The sequence below is a fragment of the Anopheles arabiensis genome, chromosome 2 (genome assembly GCF_016920715.1).
Source record: "Anopheles arabiensis isolate DONGOLA chromosome 2, AaraD3, whole genome shotgun sequence".
Taxonomy (NCBI): domain Eukaryota; kingdom Metazoa; phylum Arthropoda; class Insecta; order Diptera; family Culicidae; genus Anopheles; species Anopheles arabiensis.
In genome coordinates, this window is record NC_053517.1 from 54,606,381 (window position 1) to 54,624,479 (window position 18,099).

Sequence of the window (18,099 nt, forward strand, 5' to 3'; positions counted from 1 at the left end):
TTTCCATTGTTTTGTGCCAACTAACAAGCTAAGTACGCAAACATAATGACAAAAACTGATCAAAACTAACTACGTTGGTTTATCCAATACAGAAAAGTAAATTTTATCTTAATATTGGTGACATTTTGATTATCAATATTTTTGAGCTGATATTAGTGCCGATTATGTGACTCAACTGCTTGAGAAAAAGTATCAAAAATGCTCATTTTCTATTATGATCCGTGTTAGAGAACTCGATTTGTCTCAGGTTTGATATATCGAACTGAACGAAGGTCATTTGCATTACCTGACTCAAACAGAGACCGTTTTTTGTCAAACAGCTTTCCGTCAGGTTAAAGCTACGGAAAGCGTTTTGTTTTACGGTTTAACTACTAAATACATATATTTAAACCACATGAATTGCATGTAATTAAATTCAAAAGGGATTTTTTGTAATTATTCACTACAAAAAGGGTGGGAATTACAAAATACACAGAAATTAGAAAATCATACCACAAGCGCTACATTTCATGACATTGCCAAACACATTTAAAGAACAATAATATGCCACTCGTAGAAATAATTATAAATTGATACGATACTTCCTGCGTTACGCGTTGCAGTTTGTTTTGACAAACAAATCCATTTCAGATCAATTTGGTAGCAATCTCTCGAGTCAACGAAAGAAGTCTCTAACAAGCTTGTATAATACCGATTTCGTTTCAGTTCGTGTAGCGCGATTTTGTTTGACACATTTCCGTTTGAATCAGATAATCGACACTATTGATTGTGAACCAAATTTACGTGCGTGCGTAAAAACAGTGATCCTGCTAAAGATCCATAAATTACTACAGGTCGGTTCGTCCAGTGTCATACAAGTCCTTCGTACCGATACTCCCATCCTGCTAATATCCACAGAAATTCTCATTCATAATGGCCATCAAAAACAGAGCCATAAGCCCATCTATATTTTATTTAAACACATTGATCTTGGTAGGCTGCCTCATGGAAAGCTTGTAACTTCAGTTTATAAAAACTTATCAAAAGTAATACGTGTTTGTGCTGACATCTGATTTCATCTGTTTCCTAAACGTTTTGCAGAAGTGACATGTTCTAAGCTGCAACTATACGTAAAGAGGGGTTTGACCTATCCCAACATAATATGCCACAAAATTCAGGGTTTTATACATTTGTATGAGATTGAAGCTAAAATGCGAGATGTTTCTTTAAAAAATTATTCATCAACTATCTGTTGCTAACAAATTTATTCGTCGGAAAGGGTATAACAGAATTTGCTTCATTTTTTTCAACCTTTTTACTATAAAATTGTCTGGAATTGAATGATCATTTTTATCAAGGTTTTATAACGTTGCATGGTCTGACAATTAGTAGAGAAACCTGCGAAGTTGAACATCTCTTTATATTTCAGGTGTTTGGAATTGACTGACATGTACTGTAGAAGCAGAAAAGCTTCTACAAATAAATTTTGACTCAAGCGGTCGCGAGCCACATCGAAAGATCTCTCGGGCCACATTTGGCCACTTTGACATCTCTGGTTTAGAGCAAACATTTTATTTGCTGAATTATTCAATTATTTTGAAATCTTAGGTAATTAAACATTTATGGTGAGCTTTAAACATTGTCTTTCATTTTTTCAATCATTAGATGTCATTATAAACGTGTTCATTTTCCAATAATGCAGGTGACCATTTCGCCCCACTTAACCATTTTGCCCCACGTTCCCCTACAAATCTACACATCTAAAGGCAGCACAGACACAGGCTCTGGAAACAAAATGTCCGTTATATTTTCAATACACATTATTCTTATAAAAGTATGTCGAGGAAAAACAGTTTCATTGAATTCCTCAGAATCCCTTCAATTCTAAGCCTCGTTAGTTTCGTTTCTAAGCACATTCCTGCATGTACATTGGTTCCTTCAATGGACTTCATTCATTGGACTTCAATGATTATCCTATTTAAAAAGCTTTCCTAAAGGTTTACTAAAATAGAGGTCATACATTATGATTTATTATACACTTGAAAACATAAAAAAACTGCTCTCGCGTGTGTCGTAAAACGGAGCTTTAGTTCATCTTTTCCTCAATTCAAACATGTAAAAAGCTTTTGTAAAATGTTAGCAAAACTTAAGGCAGTGAATGCATTTCTCCGCTTTATTCGTTGAGAATGCGGAAATGCGGTCCAACTTTTCACACATATTAAAATTCTTATGTTTCTGGATTTGAATAACATTAAGTTGAATTATTTAATTTTCACTGTTTTGTAATGCGTTTAACAAAAGCTATACTTGCCAATCCATTTAACCAATCAATTAGACTTTACTTGAGAAACGACGCTTTGCTCATATTTTCCTATTTTACTTTGATAATCTGAATAGACTCAAAACCAGTTTAAGTATTAAGTAGTTTAAATGTATGCCTAAGCACATACAACCAAAATTATTCTGAGAAAACTATATCAAGGAAGCAATCTTCTCCCACGCTATGAAGAACGCAGCATAAAAATTCGAAAACTAACTTATATTCCCTTGTTGTAACTATTTAGAAATAACATATAATTTGAATCAGGGTTGTACACTGTTTCGTTTCATGACTATTTTCTCTTTGATCACATTTATGTTTTAGCAATAAGACCGAAGGAGTAACTTCTGAATAAATCATAAATGAATATCATATTAAGTGACTATATATGAAGTATTGATCATGATACCCACTATATAATTAATTAATCGTTAATTGTGTCAAAAAGCACAATTGATTATTTTCGGTATTGAATCTCACTGAACAATATTTTAAGGTTGCTTATTCCACCAACACAAAACCATCCATGACATGCATCATAATTCAACATTTTTCAGCGACCCGCAAGCAAAGCTCTACCTCTCTAGCTCTCTTCTTTTCATAATAGATAACATGACCATGTCAATTAAAAATGATTAAGTTTAAATAAATTTAATTTAACAATGAAATGTGATCCTGTGAATATCGGTCTCATATCAAAATTCAAACATGTTTTACAATTACAGCTATTATGTCACTACAAAAAATCAATTGTGCTTACCTATTTCCCCAATCAATTTTGGAAATCACTTTCATTTGTAGATCGTAAGTCTGATCCTGGGTAAGCGTAGAGCTTAACAGTTCGCGTCGACTTTCAAGCAGCGCCAGCATTACCTTGCGCAGTGATGTAAATTTGTATTCTTCGCGCTCCTATGTTGGGTACACACAATAAAATAATAAAAACCGATATCGAAGTTTAAAATTTGCATACAATTGATAGAATCAACTTTACTTACCACAAACAATCGTTTCCAAATTTCTGACCACTCGCGTAAAACCAGGGTGCATTCTGCTACTACGGGATCCACCTTCGAAAGGTCCTTCAAATGAATGTACGATTTTGGAAACAAACCTACTTTGCGAGGTTTTCGGGGACACGTGCCTCGAAACCAGTAGGTGGTTTCTTCCAAGATTTCTACACAATCTCCCACATCCAGAGCTAGTCCATGCGTAACATCACCATGCCAGTTATGTATGGCTGATCGGGAAAAAAATTGAAGGAAAATAGAATTTAATTTAGGAATTTAAAAATTTAGAATTTTAATTAATTTGTATTAATTAACCCATTAACCCATTTAATTAACTGTAATGTAATTATAGTGCCAAGTTTTTTCATATCACAAATTTAAAAATAAATTTAAATTTAAATGGGATGGCGGTCATGGGTTCAAGCTCCGAATAGACCGAATAGACGTACCCTGATACGTAGATCTGACTATGCTGCTATGGGTATTCAATCAGTCACTGAAAGCCAAGCTCACTAGTGGTAGAGACTGGCTTTGAACGGTTGTTGTATCAAAGAAAATGCAATTGTAAATGACCAGTTCAAAAATCTGTTTTTTTTTGCCTTTTTCCTTTTTTTTTTGATAATGATTGGGCTACACAAATGTCGAATTCCAAAACCAATGTACCATTTGACAGATTTTTTCGAGCAGAATATGAGCTGTCTGAATGCACCTATTGCAGATTTGTTTGCAAAAGTGACAAATATTTTCTTCATGTTTTATTTTGAAAAAAATATTGCTTTCAAATACGTATGACTAAGATAAATGGCAACAAATCATAATTGTGAATTTAATTTAAAAAAAACAACAAGCTATTCTATCATACAATGGCCGGCAATATAAAGTGGCCACTACTTACAATTTTACATTTTTTACATTTTTTCCGTGAAAAATGATGTTATTGTACTGCTTTATTTTTTGAAGCATTGTTCATGATATGCTTAAGAATGCGCAGTACCATAGCATGACAATTACTTTAAATAATTACTTATAAACACCAATAAATGAACATTGTGTGATAAATTTAAAAAAAAAATGAAATAAAAATGATGAAAATAAAATTATCGCATTGTGAAAAGTAAAAGTGTAGGGCCAAAAATGTCTTAATCACAAAAAAGGCGTTAAGAATTCTTCTTTGGTGCAACAACCGTTTTCGGCGAAGGCATGTCTATACTAGTGATGGGCTAGGCCAGGGGTCTCCAAACTACGGCCCGCGGGCCGCATGCGGCCCTCAAGAGCTTATAATGCGGCCCACGATGACTTTGCCAGAGTTAATATAAATATACGTAATGATTATGACTTTTTCTAATAAAATTGTATTTTTTACTTTTCTTAGACAAAAATCAACCTTTAGTAATACCAAACTGTACAAGTATTGTTAGTTTTTTGTTATAAAAATGAGATTTAAACGTTCACCCATCAGTTAAAGGTAGTGTCAAATGGCCCTTAACATAGCTATTTTTGAAGCAATGCGGCCCGCGAGCTGAAAAGTTTGGAGGCCCCTGGGCTAGGCTATAAGTGACTTATTGATTACTCATAGTAAGATAGTTCGTCCTTCATATGAGGGTAATACAATTCTTACTAAGCTTGAACCCATGACGGCCATGTTGTTAAGACGTGCGGGTTGACTACTGTACAACAGGACCTGCAGAAAAAATTACAATTAAAAATAAAATAACCCTTTATCTGAGTTTAAAGCTTTGTTCAGAATCTTTAAAGTTTCCTAATTTATGTGATTAACTCCATTTATAGTACATTTTCAATGAATTCAAAATGATTAAAATAGATCCTTTTATTTACATTTGTCAATCTTTTAAGTAATATGAATATGACACTGTAAACAGATAACTAAGGTTTCTACTAATCTACATTTACCTCAAAGATTATACTAACATTTCTTGGTTTAATTACTTAAATTTCATCACAATCCAAATTAACACATTAGGCTCGAATCCCATCGAATTTTTGCCCCACCACTGTCGAAAAAATAATGATGAAATGTTGGGATGTGAGAATGTTAATGTGGGATGTTTTTGCGACTCGATTTCCCCTTCGCAAACCTTGCTTAATATGCAACAGAACAACAATCTTAACGTTCATATTAGTGATGTGCTCTCTGGAGCGTCGGAGTTTTTGACCGTGGGGGGCCTAAGTGGCCGCGGTGGCCCTGTGGATGACAAGTTCAGCATTTATTAAAGTACTGTGACCCAGGGGCCGTTGTAGGGGTGCAGTAATGATGATGAACAATATGTGATGATGAACAACACTTCAACAAGTCTACAGCCAACTCCGTCTCAGGACGACTCCGACCGACTTCCGACGATTCCGGACGGCTCTGGATAATGCTGATCGAATTTATATTCCGGTTTGAGTTCCAAAAGTTTCAGAGTCAGATCGGAGTCGACTCCAGTTTTGCCAACTTTACCCATAAATTGTTTCTACGTTAGTCCTGCCTCTTAAGAACGATTCCTGCTCGGAATTCCTGTCAAAATCACCATTTCACATGGCGAGAAATCGAGCAGCAAAATGCAATTTCTGTATCCACTATAGAATCATGTCATGGAAAAGCAAAAGGGCTCGCGAATCGCGATGCCAGCAGACAACCGTACCGTGGAAAGGTACCTATTACCTGATCATTGCACATATAGCACATATACATATATGGGGTAGAGGTGGGCATTTCGGTTCTTTTAAGTGAACGTGAGTGAACCAAGTCTTTCATTGCTGTGAACCTGAACGTGATTTCTGTTCTTTCGTTCTTTTAAAAACAGCAGTACCTGTAAATCCTGTACACTATTCGAAAATCAGTAGAACTACAGATTAATCCGATGGTCTAATCGCAAGAAAAGCAAGCCAATATTGACAATCTGCCATTTGACCCTAGAAAGCGATTTTCACAATCAGTTTATTTTTTTTTTTAGTAATTTAATTTAAAGTTTAAATAACAGACCATTTCTTTTTTTTCTAAATTTGCGAATTTTGTAAGGTTTTTCTGCTCGTTATTTCAAAATGATCATGAATGTTTTTACTCATTTTCAAGATTTTCATTTTCAAGAAAAGGTAAACTTCTTTTTTCTTCTTCTTCTTTGGCACAACAACCGCTGTCGGTCAAGGCCTGCCTGTACCCACTAGTGAAGTGAGCTTGGCTTTCAGTGACTTATTGTTACCATAGCAGAATAGTCAGTCCTACGTATGGGGGCACGGTCTATTCGGAACTTGAACCCATGACGAGCATGTTGTTACGTCGTACGAGTTGACGACTGTACCACCAGACCGGCCCAAAAAAAAGGTAAACAGTGTAAGTTAATTTTTTGAATTATTTTATTCATTACCGTGATACAATGCACCATGCGGTAGATCTTGGAGAAGATGGCAGAATACAAACACAACACGTACTATCTCTTCATTGATTTGAAAAACAGTACACCGTTATGAGCTCGCGGTTAAATTAATAAGGCTGTTTAGAATGACTATGACCAACGCCACTGGCCAGGTGAATTAGGATGGAAAACTCTCAGGAACTCTCAGATTGAACGCAAATGCAGCATTTGACAGGACAAGCGCAGCAGTTGTGTTCAGAACGTTATCACGCTTAAGACAACCTTCGCAATTGATATCACAAGCGCAGTACACAATATCACAATTCCAGTGTTGCGGATTCTTGCAAGTATTCAACTACATGTGTTTAAACGGATTCAGGTAAATTGACAGCTTGAAAAATTGGTTGTTTACAAGTTTTAAAGAAAAAATCTACTGTAGTTTTTCACGTAAATTCACAGTTATAAGGCATGAACACAGAATTTTCGATTTTCAGGAGTGTGCATTACTTTGAAAACGTGTATAGGCAGTGGTTAAATGTTTGCTTCAAACCGCAGAACACTTTGTGATATTGTATACCGCGCATTTGACATCAAGTGCGAAGGTTGTCTTAAGCGTGACCACGTTCCGAAAACAACTGATGCCGTTGTCCTGTCAATTGTTGCGATTGCTGTATAGAAATGTTGCTACACTTGCAAAATTATGGTTAAAAACCGGACAATAGCGCTGCTAGGATGCTGAATGCTATAAGAAGCAAGGATCATTGAGATATCTGTCCGCTCTATGACAATGACTACGGCTGCATAGTACCAAGCATAAGAGGTCGAGCAGGCGAGAAGAGAACCTCAGGATTGCAACATAAACGAGGCCATCCGCGACTCGAAGACTACAACCACTATAATGATCCTGGGCACACATCATGTGGAGCCTATTAGATCGGAAGATAATCCGAATCTTCGTAGGCGTGATGTACAGATAGGTGAACGCACTTTTGAAGTCGTCCCAGAATTCAACTATCTGGGGTCAAAGGTCAGCAACGACAACAGTATGGAAGCTGAGTTGCGCGCAAGAATGCTGGCTGCCAACCTCAAAGAACCTGTCGCGACGGACGAAGCTGGGACTATATAGTACCTATAGAGTACCAGTACTCACATACGCCTCTGAGACATGGACACTGTCCAAATCTGACGAAACCCTCTTAGCCGCGTTCGAGAGGAAGATGCTCAGAAGGATACTTGGCCCCGTATGTGTCGAAGGACAATGGAGGAGCCGCTATAATGACGAGCTATACGAGATGTACGGCGACCTCACTGTCGTACAGCGTATCAAGCTCGCCAGGCTCCGGTGGGCTGGCCATGTTGTACGCATGGAAACGGACGACCCAGCTTGTAAAGTCTTTTTAGGCCGTCCACAAGAACAGAGGAGGCGTGGTAGGCCCAAATTGAGGTGGCAAGATGGCGTGGAGGCGTCCGCCATTAAGGCCGGGATAACGGACTGGAAGACGAAGGCGCGAGACCGTGAGCGGTTTCGGACACTCCTGAGGCAGGCCAAGACCGCAAAGCGGTTGTAGCGCCGGATAAGTAAGTAAGTATTATTCGAAAAAAAAAGTCGGTCGAAAATTTTGGCGATTTCTGGTCTAGATCAAATGAAGCAGCAAAACAGGAGCTAAAGTAGAGCTAAAATGTTAAGCACGATTAAAAATCGCAATAATTTAGATGTATGTTACAATTCCGTCAATCTAATTTTAACACACTCGACCTGAATGAAATTAACGACGTAGGATCCGTAATTCACATTCACTAAAGATACGACAGAAAATATACCAAGAACAATTGCTGCGTTCCAGCGACACGCTTTTAACTGTTGTATAGATCAGACACTGAACAACTGTTTGGCGCTATGCAAGACCAAAACCAAATCGAAAGTATACGAGATCACTGTTCATTTAGGACGCCTGGACTGCTGCCACGGAGTTATCACTGTTATAACTCCTTTAGGGTTTCTTCTTTAAGGCCTATTTAAGGGCATGTGAACGATTTGTAGTGAAATCGTTCAATAGAATTTATTAACTAAACTTCGAACGGTATTGGAATGCAACTGAAGAGCGATTTGTTTTTATTTGATGTCGGTCCTATCTCTAATTAAGATCGTACACACCAGACAAGGACTAAATAGCTGGTTGCGTAGAACCTATTAATGTATGCAAAATCTGTTAAGTCCTACATCATAATTTACGTGTTTATGCCTAAATGAAGGAATCAAATATTCACAACTTTAAATGCTCAATTATTGTTTAATAATATTGTAATAATTTAACAATTATTGTATAATAATTAATTTTAAGCTAGCTTATCATACAAAGTGTGTAAACGTTACACATTTAGTTTTAACATGCATTTTGAAACATCTGCATATACTTGAGAAGAGAATGAACGGTCGTACCGGAAATATCTGATCCATAATTCACATGCTACACGTTGCGTCGTTTTACCACGAGTAGGCAAGCAGACAAAACAAACTATGCACCAGCATAAACGGATCCCTGAAGTGAATGAAGATATTTTTTTTATTGTTTTCTCACCAGACGTCGTCTGCTGAACGTCTGAATGCACCAAGATTCGTCTGAATAACAACAACACAAATACATACATACGATAAGGCGAACACCAAAGCGAATGGATACAGAAAAGAGAACACAAAAAATTGGAGACAGAGTAAACCAATGATAAAGCTATAGATAGAATAATAACAAACTCATGCGAATGATGAATTACATTCATTTCATGAGACTTCCGTTCCGTTTCTTCATGCATGTTTGCTGTAATCGATCTTTCTCTTGTTTTTCATGATGTGAATGCCCTAGCTTAATGCGATAAATTGCACTCTGTCTTTTCTATTTAAAATATTAAAACTGTTGGCAATTGAAACTAAGGAATGCAATTCAAGAGAATAACCAAGCTCGCTATTAAAATCACTTACAATAGAAACATCATATATCTTCCGCATCAGAAACTGACACATTTTTCGACGATCACATGGTAGACTACAGGTATTCCCCGATATACGCCATACTCGATATACGCAATTTCGCTATACAGTATACAGTGCTCGGTAATCCGCACGCTCGAGAATCCGCACTTTTGACAATCAAATTCATGAGGTGAACTGTGTTCTGTCAAAAGTAGTGTAGATAAATAACTTTATATTTTTTTAAATTATAAGCTTTCTTTGCACAACATGAAAATGTATGTAAGGTAACAAATAACTCATGAACCGAGATAAAAATGAGAAGTTTAAAAACAACACGTCAAAGCGTCATTCGATAATCCGCACTCATTCAGGTGCGGATAACCGAGCGTGTCCTGTACGAGATTTTCTAAATTTGACAGTTCTTCGAGCAAAAATGTCAAATCCAAGTAAATCCCATTTTAGTCCAATTTTAAAAACCATTAAAAAAGGCACAAAATTGTAATCTTCAGTTGAAATCAGATTAAATAACTAATTTAATGACTCAGACCTATCACTTCAAGTAAAATGATACAAAACTAGCTATAATTTTACTGAAAAACTCGAAATACGCCTTACGCTAATATTCGAGGCCTTGGGTCCGCATTAATAGCGTACATCGGAGAATACCTGTATTCTAGTATAGGTAAATCAATCATGCAACTGATATCCAACGCTTTACAATTCATTCATAACAATTGTCTACATAGCTCTAACCCCGCTAGTTTTGAATCTGTTTTTAATTTTTTTTATGTAACATACGTCCAGAATGATGAAATCATGCCAAAAATTATCGACGTACGAGACAAGCAATGCGAATTATATTGGTCTAAAGGTTGCAACGGATCGCCTATCCAGCCTATGGTGATATGTACCAGAATCAGATCCAATGGACGTAGCGGAACATATTTATTTTTAGCTTTAACCGTTTCTTGAAAAATCATCCACGCAGACACGTACATTAATAGGCACGAGGAGTACGACGGCAGTGAACGTGAATTGTGAGCTAAGACGGATGTGGACGGGTTGCAGAACGGAAGTATATGCAGGCCATGTAACCTTGAATGATCGGTTTTAGTTTTCCTACCCTTCTTTGTTCCATTGAATGGCCATCCATACGACCAGGCTTTTTTATGACACGGATTGTATCACTTGCTGCTGATCAATACATAGAACTGATTTATGAGAACTATTTGATTTTTCCCTACAATCGTATAGAAATTTTAAATTTAACAAAAGGTATATTCATTTCAGTCGAATTGGTTCGAATTAGTTGAAATTATTTAAATCATATAAAAGAACTAATGCCGGCTTATTCAGATTACGTATCAATTGCAGAATTTTTCGAGAATATTTAAATCTTTCACATGATTTTTTAATAATACACAATGGAAAGTTCTATAACATTATTAACGCGAATATATGGCTATATGTAAACACAAAAACTATCAGTGAATTGTTGCACGAAATGTAAATTTCATGCAAACAAAATTGTACATGTTTGGAAAACTCCTTGATACACCAAAATTTATCTATTTTTAAAGGACAATTCTACTCATAGGGGCACAAAATGTTAGCCCTTACACCACACTACACAATTCAACTCACATAACTAACTTCTAGTCAGTCTACCTATTTGAACGATTATTATATTATCTATTTATGTTTGGCGTAATAACTGTATTTGTTATTTAATTAAATTACGAGGTTACAAATGGTTAAAAACTAGAACAAAAAATTATCTATTCTCACCAATGCCATGCCAAAATGTATATTTTAACTTGTTTTTTTTTGGGTTTTATTTTTGCTTACAAAATTGCACTATACTGTATTCATATAATACTTTTAAAATTGTATATTGAAAAAGTTGGTTTTTATGTGCATGGTTTATAAACACCATTTGTTCTATCCTCTTCAGGAGCATCAACAGCTCCAGATAGGTTGAATGACACCCTATGGCGCTTGCAGCACCTTCACGTGAATGAACAGGTTGTTTTGGCCTTGCTATGAATGTGTAATCAGCTCATTGGCATAGGGTAGTAGCACATAAAACTTCAATACAATTCGTTTCTTTGTAAAATGTTCCAAACAATCATTGTACTGTCTTTTTAAAATTTGCATCGATATGGCTGAAGATATCTTAGAGCAATTGTGCCATTTATGCTCGCCATAATTCATGTTCAATAGTTTTTTTTACATTATTTAAATGTTTTGATATGTATTATACGTAATGACAACGAATAAACTTGAATTATAATTTTACAAGCGTATGCAGACTTAAGTAAGTATACAGACTTAATAAAACTTAAATATAAAAACAAAAAACCATGACTTTATTTTTTTGTGTTGCAACTACTATTTAAAATATACTAGACAACGGTTTGAAAGACACCGCTGACCTAATCACACTTCGCCAACAATAGAATTTGTTTCGTCAACAATTTATGCATACATTTTCTATGAGCCAGAACATCGTTGTACGCATCGATAAAGACTTAATGCTATGCTCAAAATGGACCTCACAGGAAATCGCACATCCGCGTTGCCCATTTCCGCTTTGGAACCAAGCCATTGCTGACGGTGATGCCAAAACGCGTGAAACCTCTTCGTATAATAATAATAATATAATAATAATAAGTTGTACTTGCTTGCTTCAATATTAAATCTGTTTGTTTTTGTCACGATTAGTGACAATACTATATTCTTTAATGCAAAAATCATCACTATTGTTTTCACATCAACGGTTATTTGCATTGCACACATATATAAAAATCATATCAGCATTTGCTGTTGTTTTTGTCTTCTTCAATGAGTAATGAGCTAACCTAAGCAAAAGTTGATTGTGCCTGATTTTGTGAAAAGTGTACATCTGATGTATAAATCATCATTGAAGCAAGACTAGTCGCAGTTTAGCTAACCCCCCCCCTCCTCCTCCTCCTCCTCCCCCTGTCGTAAATAAACGTACACGGAATCCATGATCAAGATAATGCAATTTCTCTGCCCTTCAACTCTCGACATGCCCGACATTCACCACAGATGCACTCTTGTCTGTCTGATGGGAATTACGACGCTGTCGTCTCTGCACATATTATTCAATTCTTCTCTACCCTTAGTTCTTGTAAGAATTCTTGGGCACACACACAACCAAGAGGATGCGTTATTACTATTATTATCTACAGCAAATACCGATGAATAACTTTCACTGACCGAACATGGCGCCATTGTAGCTCTGTTTCTTTCAAAATGTTTAATATCATATTTTAAATGAACATTTACATTAACTGTGACATCTGTGTCAACATAAGGTGAATGCAAATGAAAAAGTTAAAAACTAATGTACTCGTGTATTTACTCACCAACTCCATATTTGTTGCTTGTCGGGGACCAGATCATGTTGATGCCTTGTTTTATCCGTGTTGGTTCGTTTTTACAGGAGATTTTTTTTCTTCTTATAGATGCTTATGCAGATTAACACAACACTAAACTTTGGCACTGAGCTTCTCCTACCATTTGATACCGATAAGGTAGTAGGGAAGAGAGCGAGATTCTATGGCGACGGTTGAACCATCAGTGCTATTTTATCAGCAAAGATTCAGTGCATGTTTATTTTTCACTTTACTGACTCACTAAGCAATGGTACAAGAGAATTGGGAACATAATAAAGAAAACATGCAAAGAGCACTACAACAGCTGTACGACACATGCGAAGTTTATTCGCTTCGGCACGTATTACCAAAGCATAAAGCTAAACATATACGGCGTGTAACTGCACTATGCACTGCTAATGATAGTCGAATCGAACAACACTTCCTCCCATAGTAGAACTCATTCTAAATCGAGCCACATTTACACTAGAATTGCTTCTTTACATTACTTTCAAACATTATTACACATATATGCCAATATGCAATAGAAACAATTCTAATCCACATCTAATGCACATTTCTGGCACACCACGGCACAAAGGGATTTAAGAGCATGCAATTTTACATTCACAAATTTCGCCGTGTGCCATATGCGTCATTGGTGCAGATTTACGAAAACAGTGTGCCGTACACTTGTTATTACACTTTCCTTAAATGCACACGAAACAACATGGAACAATCGCTGAAAGAAATTTGCATCCCACCTAGCACCTGATTACGACGAGACTTTCAATACACTATTCTTTATCTGCCACTTTTCACCAGATTACACCGATTCCTTAGATCCTTCTTACGCCAATACTGGGAGCGGCAAATAGTGCAACTAACTTCAGCACACACAACAACAACAACAACAAAACACCCCACAATAAGTTTGTGGCAGTAAGCGATGAAAGAAGAGCAAGGGAAATAATGATTACAGGGCACAGTAACGCACGCACGTGAATCTAACAACACACGCACACACGCTCATTCAAACTACCACCATTCGCCAAATTCACATTGCTCAGAATTCTGCTCCTGGGATTTGATGGCAGGTGCGGCTTTTCATTTTCCACACACATCGTCACTACACCCTGCCCCTATCCGCTATTCACTTTGCTAAACAGTGATAGTGAGTCGGATACATACATTAAGAACTAGAACCATTCGATCACTTCCTGCTCGTAGCTGGAATTACGATTGCCAACTATCTCATTGAAAGAATGTGTTAACGTTAACGGAACGGGGAAAACACATACCGGAAAACGAGTCACTACACTACGGAAGTAAACCACTGTTTTGTCGCATACATCAGAAACGAGGAGCTTCATTCCACAAACAAAAGGAATATGAGCAGGGCCTAACTATGAAACAAACGCGCGCGCGCTAGCTTTCCTTCCAAGTATGAGTATGGCACCAAACACACGACGATGCCAGTGGGCGGACATCGGGCTTGACAAGTACATTTTCTCCTGCTGCAAAGAACATCATACCGGGAATTGAGGAACAGCGAATATTAAGCCAAATAAACTATTCATTTTCAACGTTGTTCCACATCAGACGTTCATGTTGGAAATAAACACTAGCGGTGCACCAACAACATTCACATTTTGCTTCCATTGTTTCCTGCAGCATCAGCATAGCAGTATCGCAAATGTTTCGCTGGCCAAAGCCAAACCACTCTGTTCTCTTCCTGGGAAACAATCACTTACGCCGATAGAAGAATTAACCACTACTGTGGGTGGTAGCTATCTGAATCTGTATTCACGCTTGCAAGATGTGATAACTCTGCTTGACACACGCAAAACTACGATATGAGATACGCTGGTATCTTGTCAAAACACAACACAGCGAATGTTGACAACCCGCACCGTTTTATTCACGATCGACATCCCTAGAGTGCGTTTCATGTTTTGGTAAAAATATGCACTTACATGTTTACTCAGAAACCGTTGCGTAGCCTTGACTTGATGCGCTTATGAAATGTGTTCACATTATAGTTGCAACTGTAAATACACACAAGCGTGAAATTACATTTGTATTCGTCACTTTAAGCATCAAGCAAGAAAGGAACCAAATTTTGCTAAATTCTTTTCCACAATCACATCAAACAATAATCATTCGAACGAAATCGCCGGGTTGGCTCATACGTTGAAGGTTTGACAGGAAACACATTTGGTGGTTGACATAAGCACTCATTCTCTCAACAAACAATCGCATAAAAAATTCAAATGCAGTGGATGATTCTCAAACGAAATACGTTTTATAAAGCTTTGGTTCCCCAGAAGTCAATAGTTCATGTCTCATATGAATCGTCCCCCGTACCAATTCAGCTACGTAGTCCATCTAGGACGTTACGCCAGGAGTTCACTATTACATTATAGAATTGTTGTTCATTATTATTTCTTTCTATTTTTGGAGCAACAATCGATTTTTTTTATTCTGGGTATGCACCTCATGCAATGGGTAATCAGTGACTTCATGTACCCATACCAGAACAGACCACCCCATTTATGTGGTTTGGTTTGGTGCGGGGATGGAACTCAGAACGGACACGTTGCTATGTTGTTGAGGCTTTTACCACGGCTACCCAGTTTTATGCTGCAATTTAATTCTGCAAATAATCAAATCCAATGTAAAATTGTATAAAAAAAATCAAACACTCCTAATTGAATGTTGCACACCGAAACAATACTGAAAAAAACAACACAAATTATTCTTAATGCGATATTGGTACTGTATTGAATTTAAACAAGTCTTGCTAGCAATACCCTCCGAACATTATGACCACCTTTGTATTGGTGACTGTTAAACATCATTTTGGGCAGAATCAAAATTTTCAATGAGAGCACCTGGTGTATCATGTTGTGGAGGCCGCTGCTTACGAGGTATACAGAAAAGCTATCGCCTTATACGACGATATTTCTTGCGCTGGTAACAGTGGCACTCAACTGACCACTGGGATTGCTACTGCTACTGGTTACCGAGCCCTTTGTTCGATCTTCGCTATTCTTTTTGTACAGCGTTCCTAGGACGATTCCAAGGAACAGTAGGAATCCAACTTGATGGTTCGAAATGAATTTGGTGGCGCAATCCTTGGGATTGTGAATATTTAGAGAGTGAATCTGAAATGTAATATAGTATGTTAATAATTATTCTTTTTGATTCAACAGCCGCACCCCTAAGCCCCAAATATGCGTACCTGGTGAGCTAAGTGGGCTCCAATGAGTCCAATCGAGGTATAATATGGCCATGTTTGATCACACACCAGTCCAGCGGTTAGCAGGTTACCAATCATGGCTGCCGTAAAACCGCTAAGCCACAGTTTCGTTTTATCTCCAAATCGTAGCGCTGTTGATTTGATTCCTATTATCAAATCATCCACCTTGTCCTGATGGGCGTATATTGTATCGTACACGATTGTCCAGCATACTCCGGCAACGTAAAGTGGCAAACACGCGGACCACTCGACCGAGCCTTGCGTTGCGCTCCAGCCAAGCAAGGCACCCCAATTGAAGGTAGCGCCAAGCATCAATTGCGGCCAATAGGTGACACGCTTCATCAAAGGATAAACTATGACTAGGCCCAGGGAGCTAGCGCCTAACAGGATAGAGTACCAATTTAATTGGAGCAGCACCAACAATCCTACCCCCAGCTGGCCCGCCAGGAACACGACTGCATCAAATGGGGCGATCTCTCCCGATACGAGCGGTCGGTTTCGTGTACGTTCGACCTTTGCATCTATGTCACGGTCCCATAGATCGTTTATCGTGCAGCCTGCACCACGCATCACGAAAGCTCCAACGCCGAACAGGCCAAGCATCATCGGATCCGGCCAACATCCTGCCGGAGCACTAAGCGCAATACTCCAACCACATGGCCAAAAGAGTAACCACGAACCGATGGGCCTATCGATACGCATTAACCTCGCGTAAGGCGAGATTTGTTGCTGCCATGTTCGCGCTTCTTTTCGCTCCAACCGTGTAGTCCGCGTTTTATCGCTATTATCACTTGCAATGCTCCGAACATTGAGCACGCTGATGTTATTTGGTATCGATTCCACCTCGCGTGGATGCAGCATAAGTTTATGACCAAGATTGGTTGTGTATGGAAATCTTCTCCCCGCAACTGGCCTTGCCGGTAGCCGTATCGGAAACAGCGTTATGTTTCGACTAAGCGGGAAACATATGGTTCGTTTCGGGTACATCGGTCGCACTACATGTGAGTGTCTGCTCCACGGCCAGCCATGGAAGAAGGTGATGCTGCTGCCTACTCCTCCTCTCCACACGCTTCTTCCTATCATGGCCTTCGAAGAATTGGCGCCGGTCGTTTTCAAATGTCGTAATTTAAGGACAGGATGATAATGCACATGCCACACGTTTATATTTCACATTATTTCGACATGATATTCAGCACGATTTCATTTGCAGCCTAAAAGAGCGTAGAATGAATGGACTAGAACTGAAAAGAATAATATTTTGCAATACACCACGAGAAAATTACGTGACTGATGGATGACCAAAGTGCGTATAACCACAACAATAAGCTATGCTTTACCAAGATATTTGCAGTACAATATGTGATTCACCGGTTCTTCCTCACCATACATTTCTCACCATCGATTTATCTAGGAAACAAACTATTATAAGAAGGCGTTCCTCAATACATCAATATTTAATAATTGTATCCGATTGATTTTTGAGTTTTTTTCCCCTAGAACATGGCATTTGTTCGGATTATTTTACGAAAGCTAAAACATTTTTTTAAATTAAAACTTCACGACAGCACACACTGTCATAAACTCACCTGTCAATCTGAATCAAGGTGGATTTAAAAATATCAGATGGTGGACTCTAGAGCATTTTGACAATTCGTCACTTGACGTAAGGTCCCCAGGATTCAAACTTTGTTTACATTTTTTAAATTTGTTCATATAATTTATCTACCCCATTTTTTCGATTAAATATTCTTTAAAAATATATTTTGGACTTTACGAGTTCTTATTTAAGATTAAAACATGGATTAA

The 18,099-nt window shown here is 37.7% G+C and overlaps 2 protein-coding genes across 10 annotated transcripts in view; both read right to left on the reverse strand.

Moving 5' to 3' along the window:
* LOC120893863 (dedicator of cytokinesis protein 4) overlaps positions 1-15,110 on the reverse strand; it is a 60,560-nt gene extending 45,450 nt beyond the window's left edge. For 2 of the 7 annotated variants that reach the window (XM_040296012.1, XM_040296006.1), the window contains exons 1-4: positions 14,786-14,897; positions 13,023-13,292; positions 3,295-3,536; positions 3,060-3,208 (exon numbers count right to left, since the gene is read on the reverse strand). In XM_040296012.1, the coding sequence (XP_040151946.1) occupies positions 3,060-3,208; positions 3,295-3,536; positions 13,023-13,059 (428 nt within the window). In that variant the 5' untranslated portion in view covers positions 13,060-13,292; positions 14,786-14,897. Of the gene's footprint in view, positions 1-3,059; positions 3,209-3,294; positions 3,537-13,022; positions 13,293-13,802; positions 14,189-14,222; positions 14,305-14,332; positions 14,524-14,566; positions 14,754-14,785; positions 14,898-15,007 lie in introns of those variants that run through there. The other 5 variants (XM_040296009.1, XM_040296011.1, XM_040296007.1 and 2 more) reach the window with 5 other exon arrangements.
* Positions 15,111-15,786: 676 nt separating this feature from the next.
* Positions 15,787-17,644, reverse strand: LOC120896313 (4-hydroxybenzoate polyprenyltransferase, mitochondrial). Of its 3 annotated transcripts, none has more exons than XM_040300322.1 (3): positions 17,561-17,644; positions 16,276-17,504; positions 15,787-16,198 (listed from the first exon to the last, which is right to left on the reverse strand). In XM_040300322.1, exons 2-3 carry the CDS (start codon positions 17,374-17,376, stop codon positions 15,983-15,985), a joined length of 1,317 nt encoding a protein of 438 aa, XP_040156256.1. In that variant the 5' UTR covers positions 17,377-17,504; positions 17,561-17,644; the 3' UTR covers positions 15,787-15,982. The 3 variants fall into 3 exon arrangements, with proteins under 3 accessions (XP_040156256.1, XP_040156257.1, XP_040156255.1); XM_040300323.1 differs by having other exon boundaries at positions 17,577-17,622; XM_040300321.1 differs by having other exon boundaries at positions 16,276-17,570.
* Between the last annotated feature and the right edge of the window lie 455 nt (positions 17,645-18,099).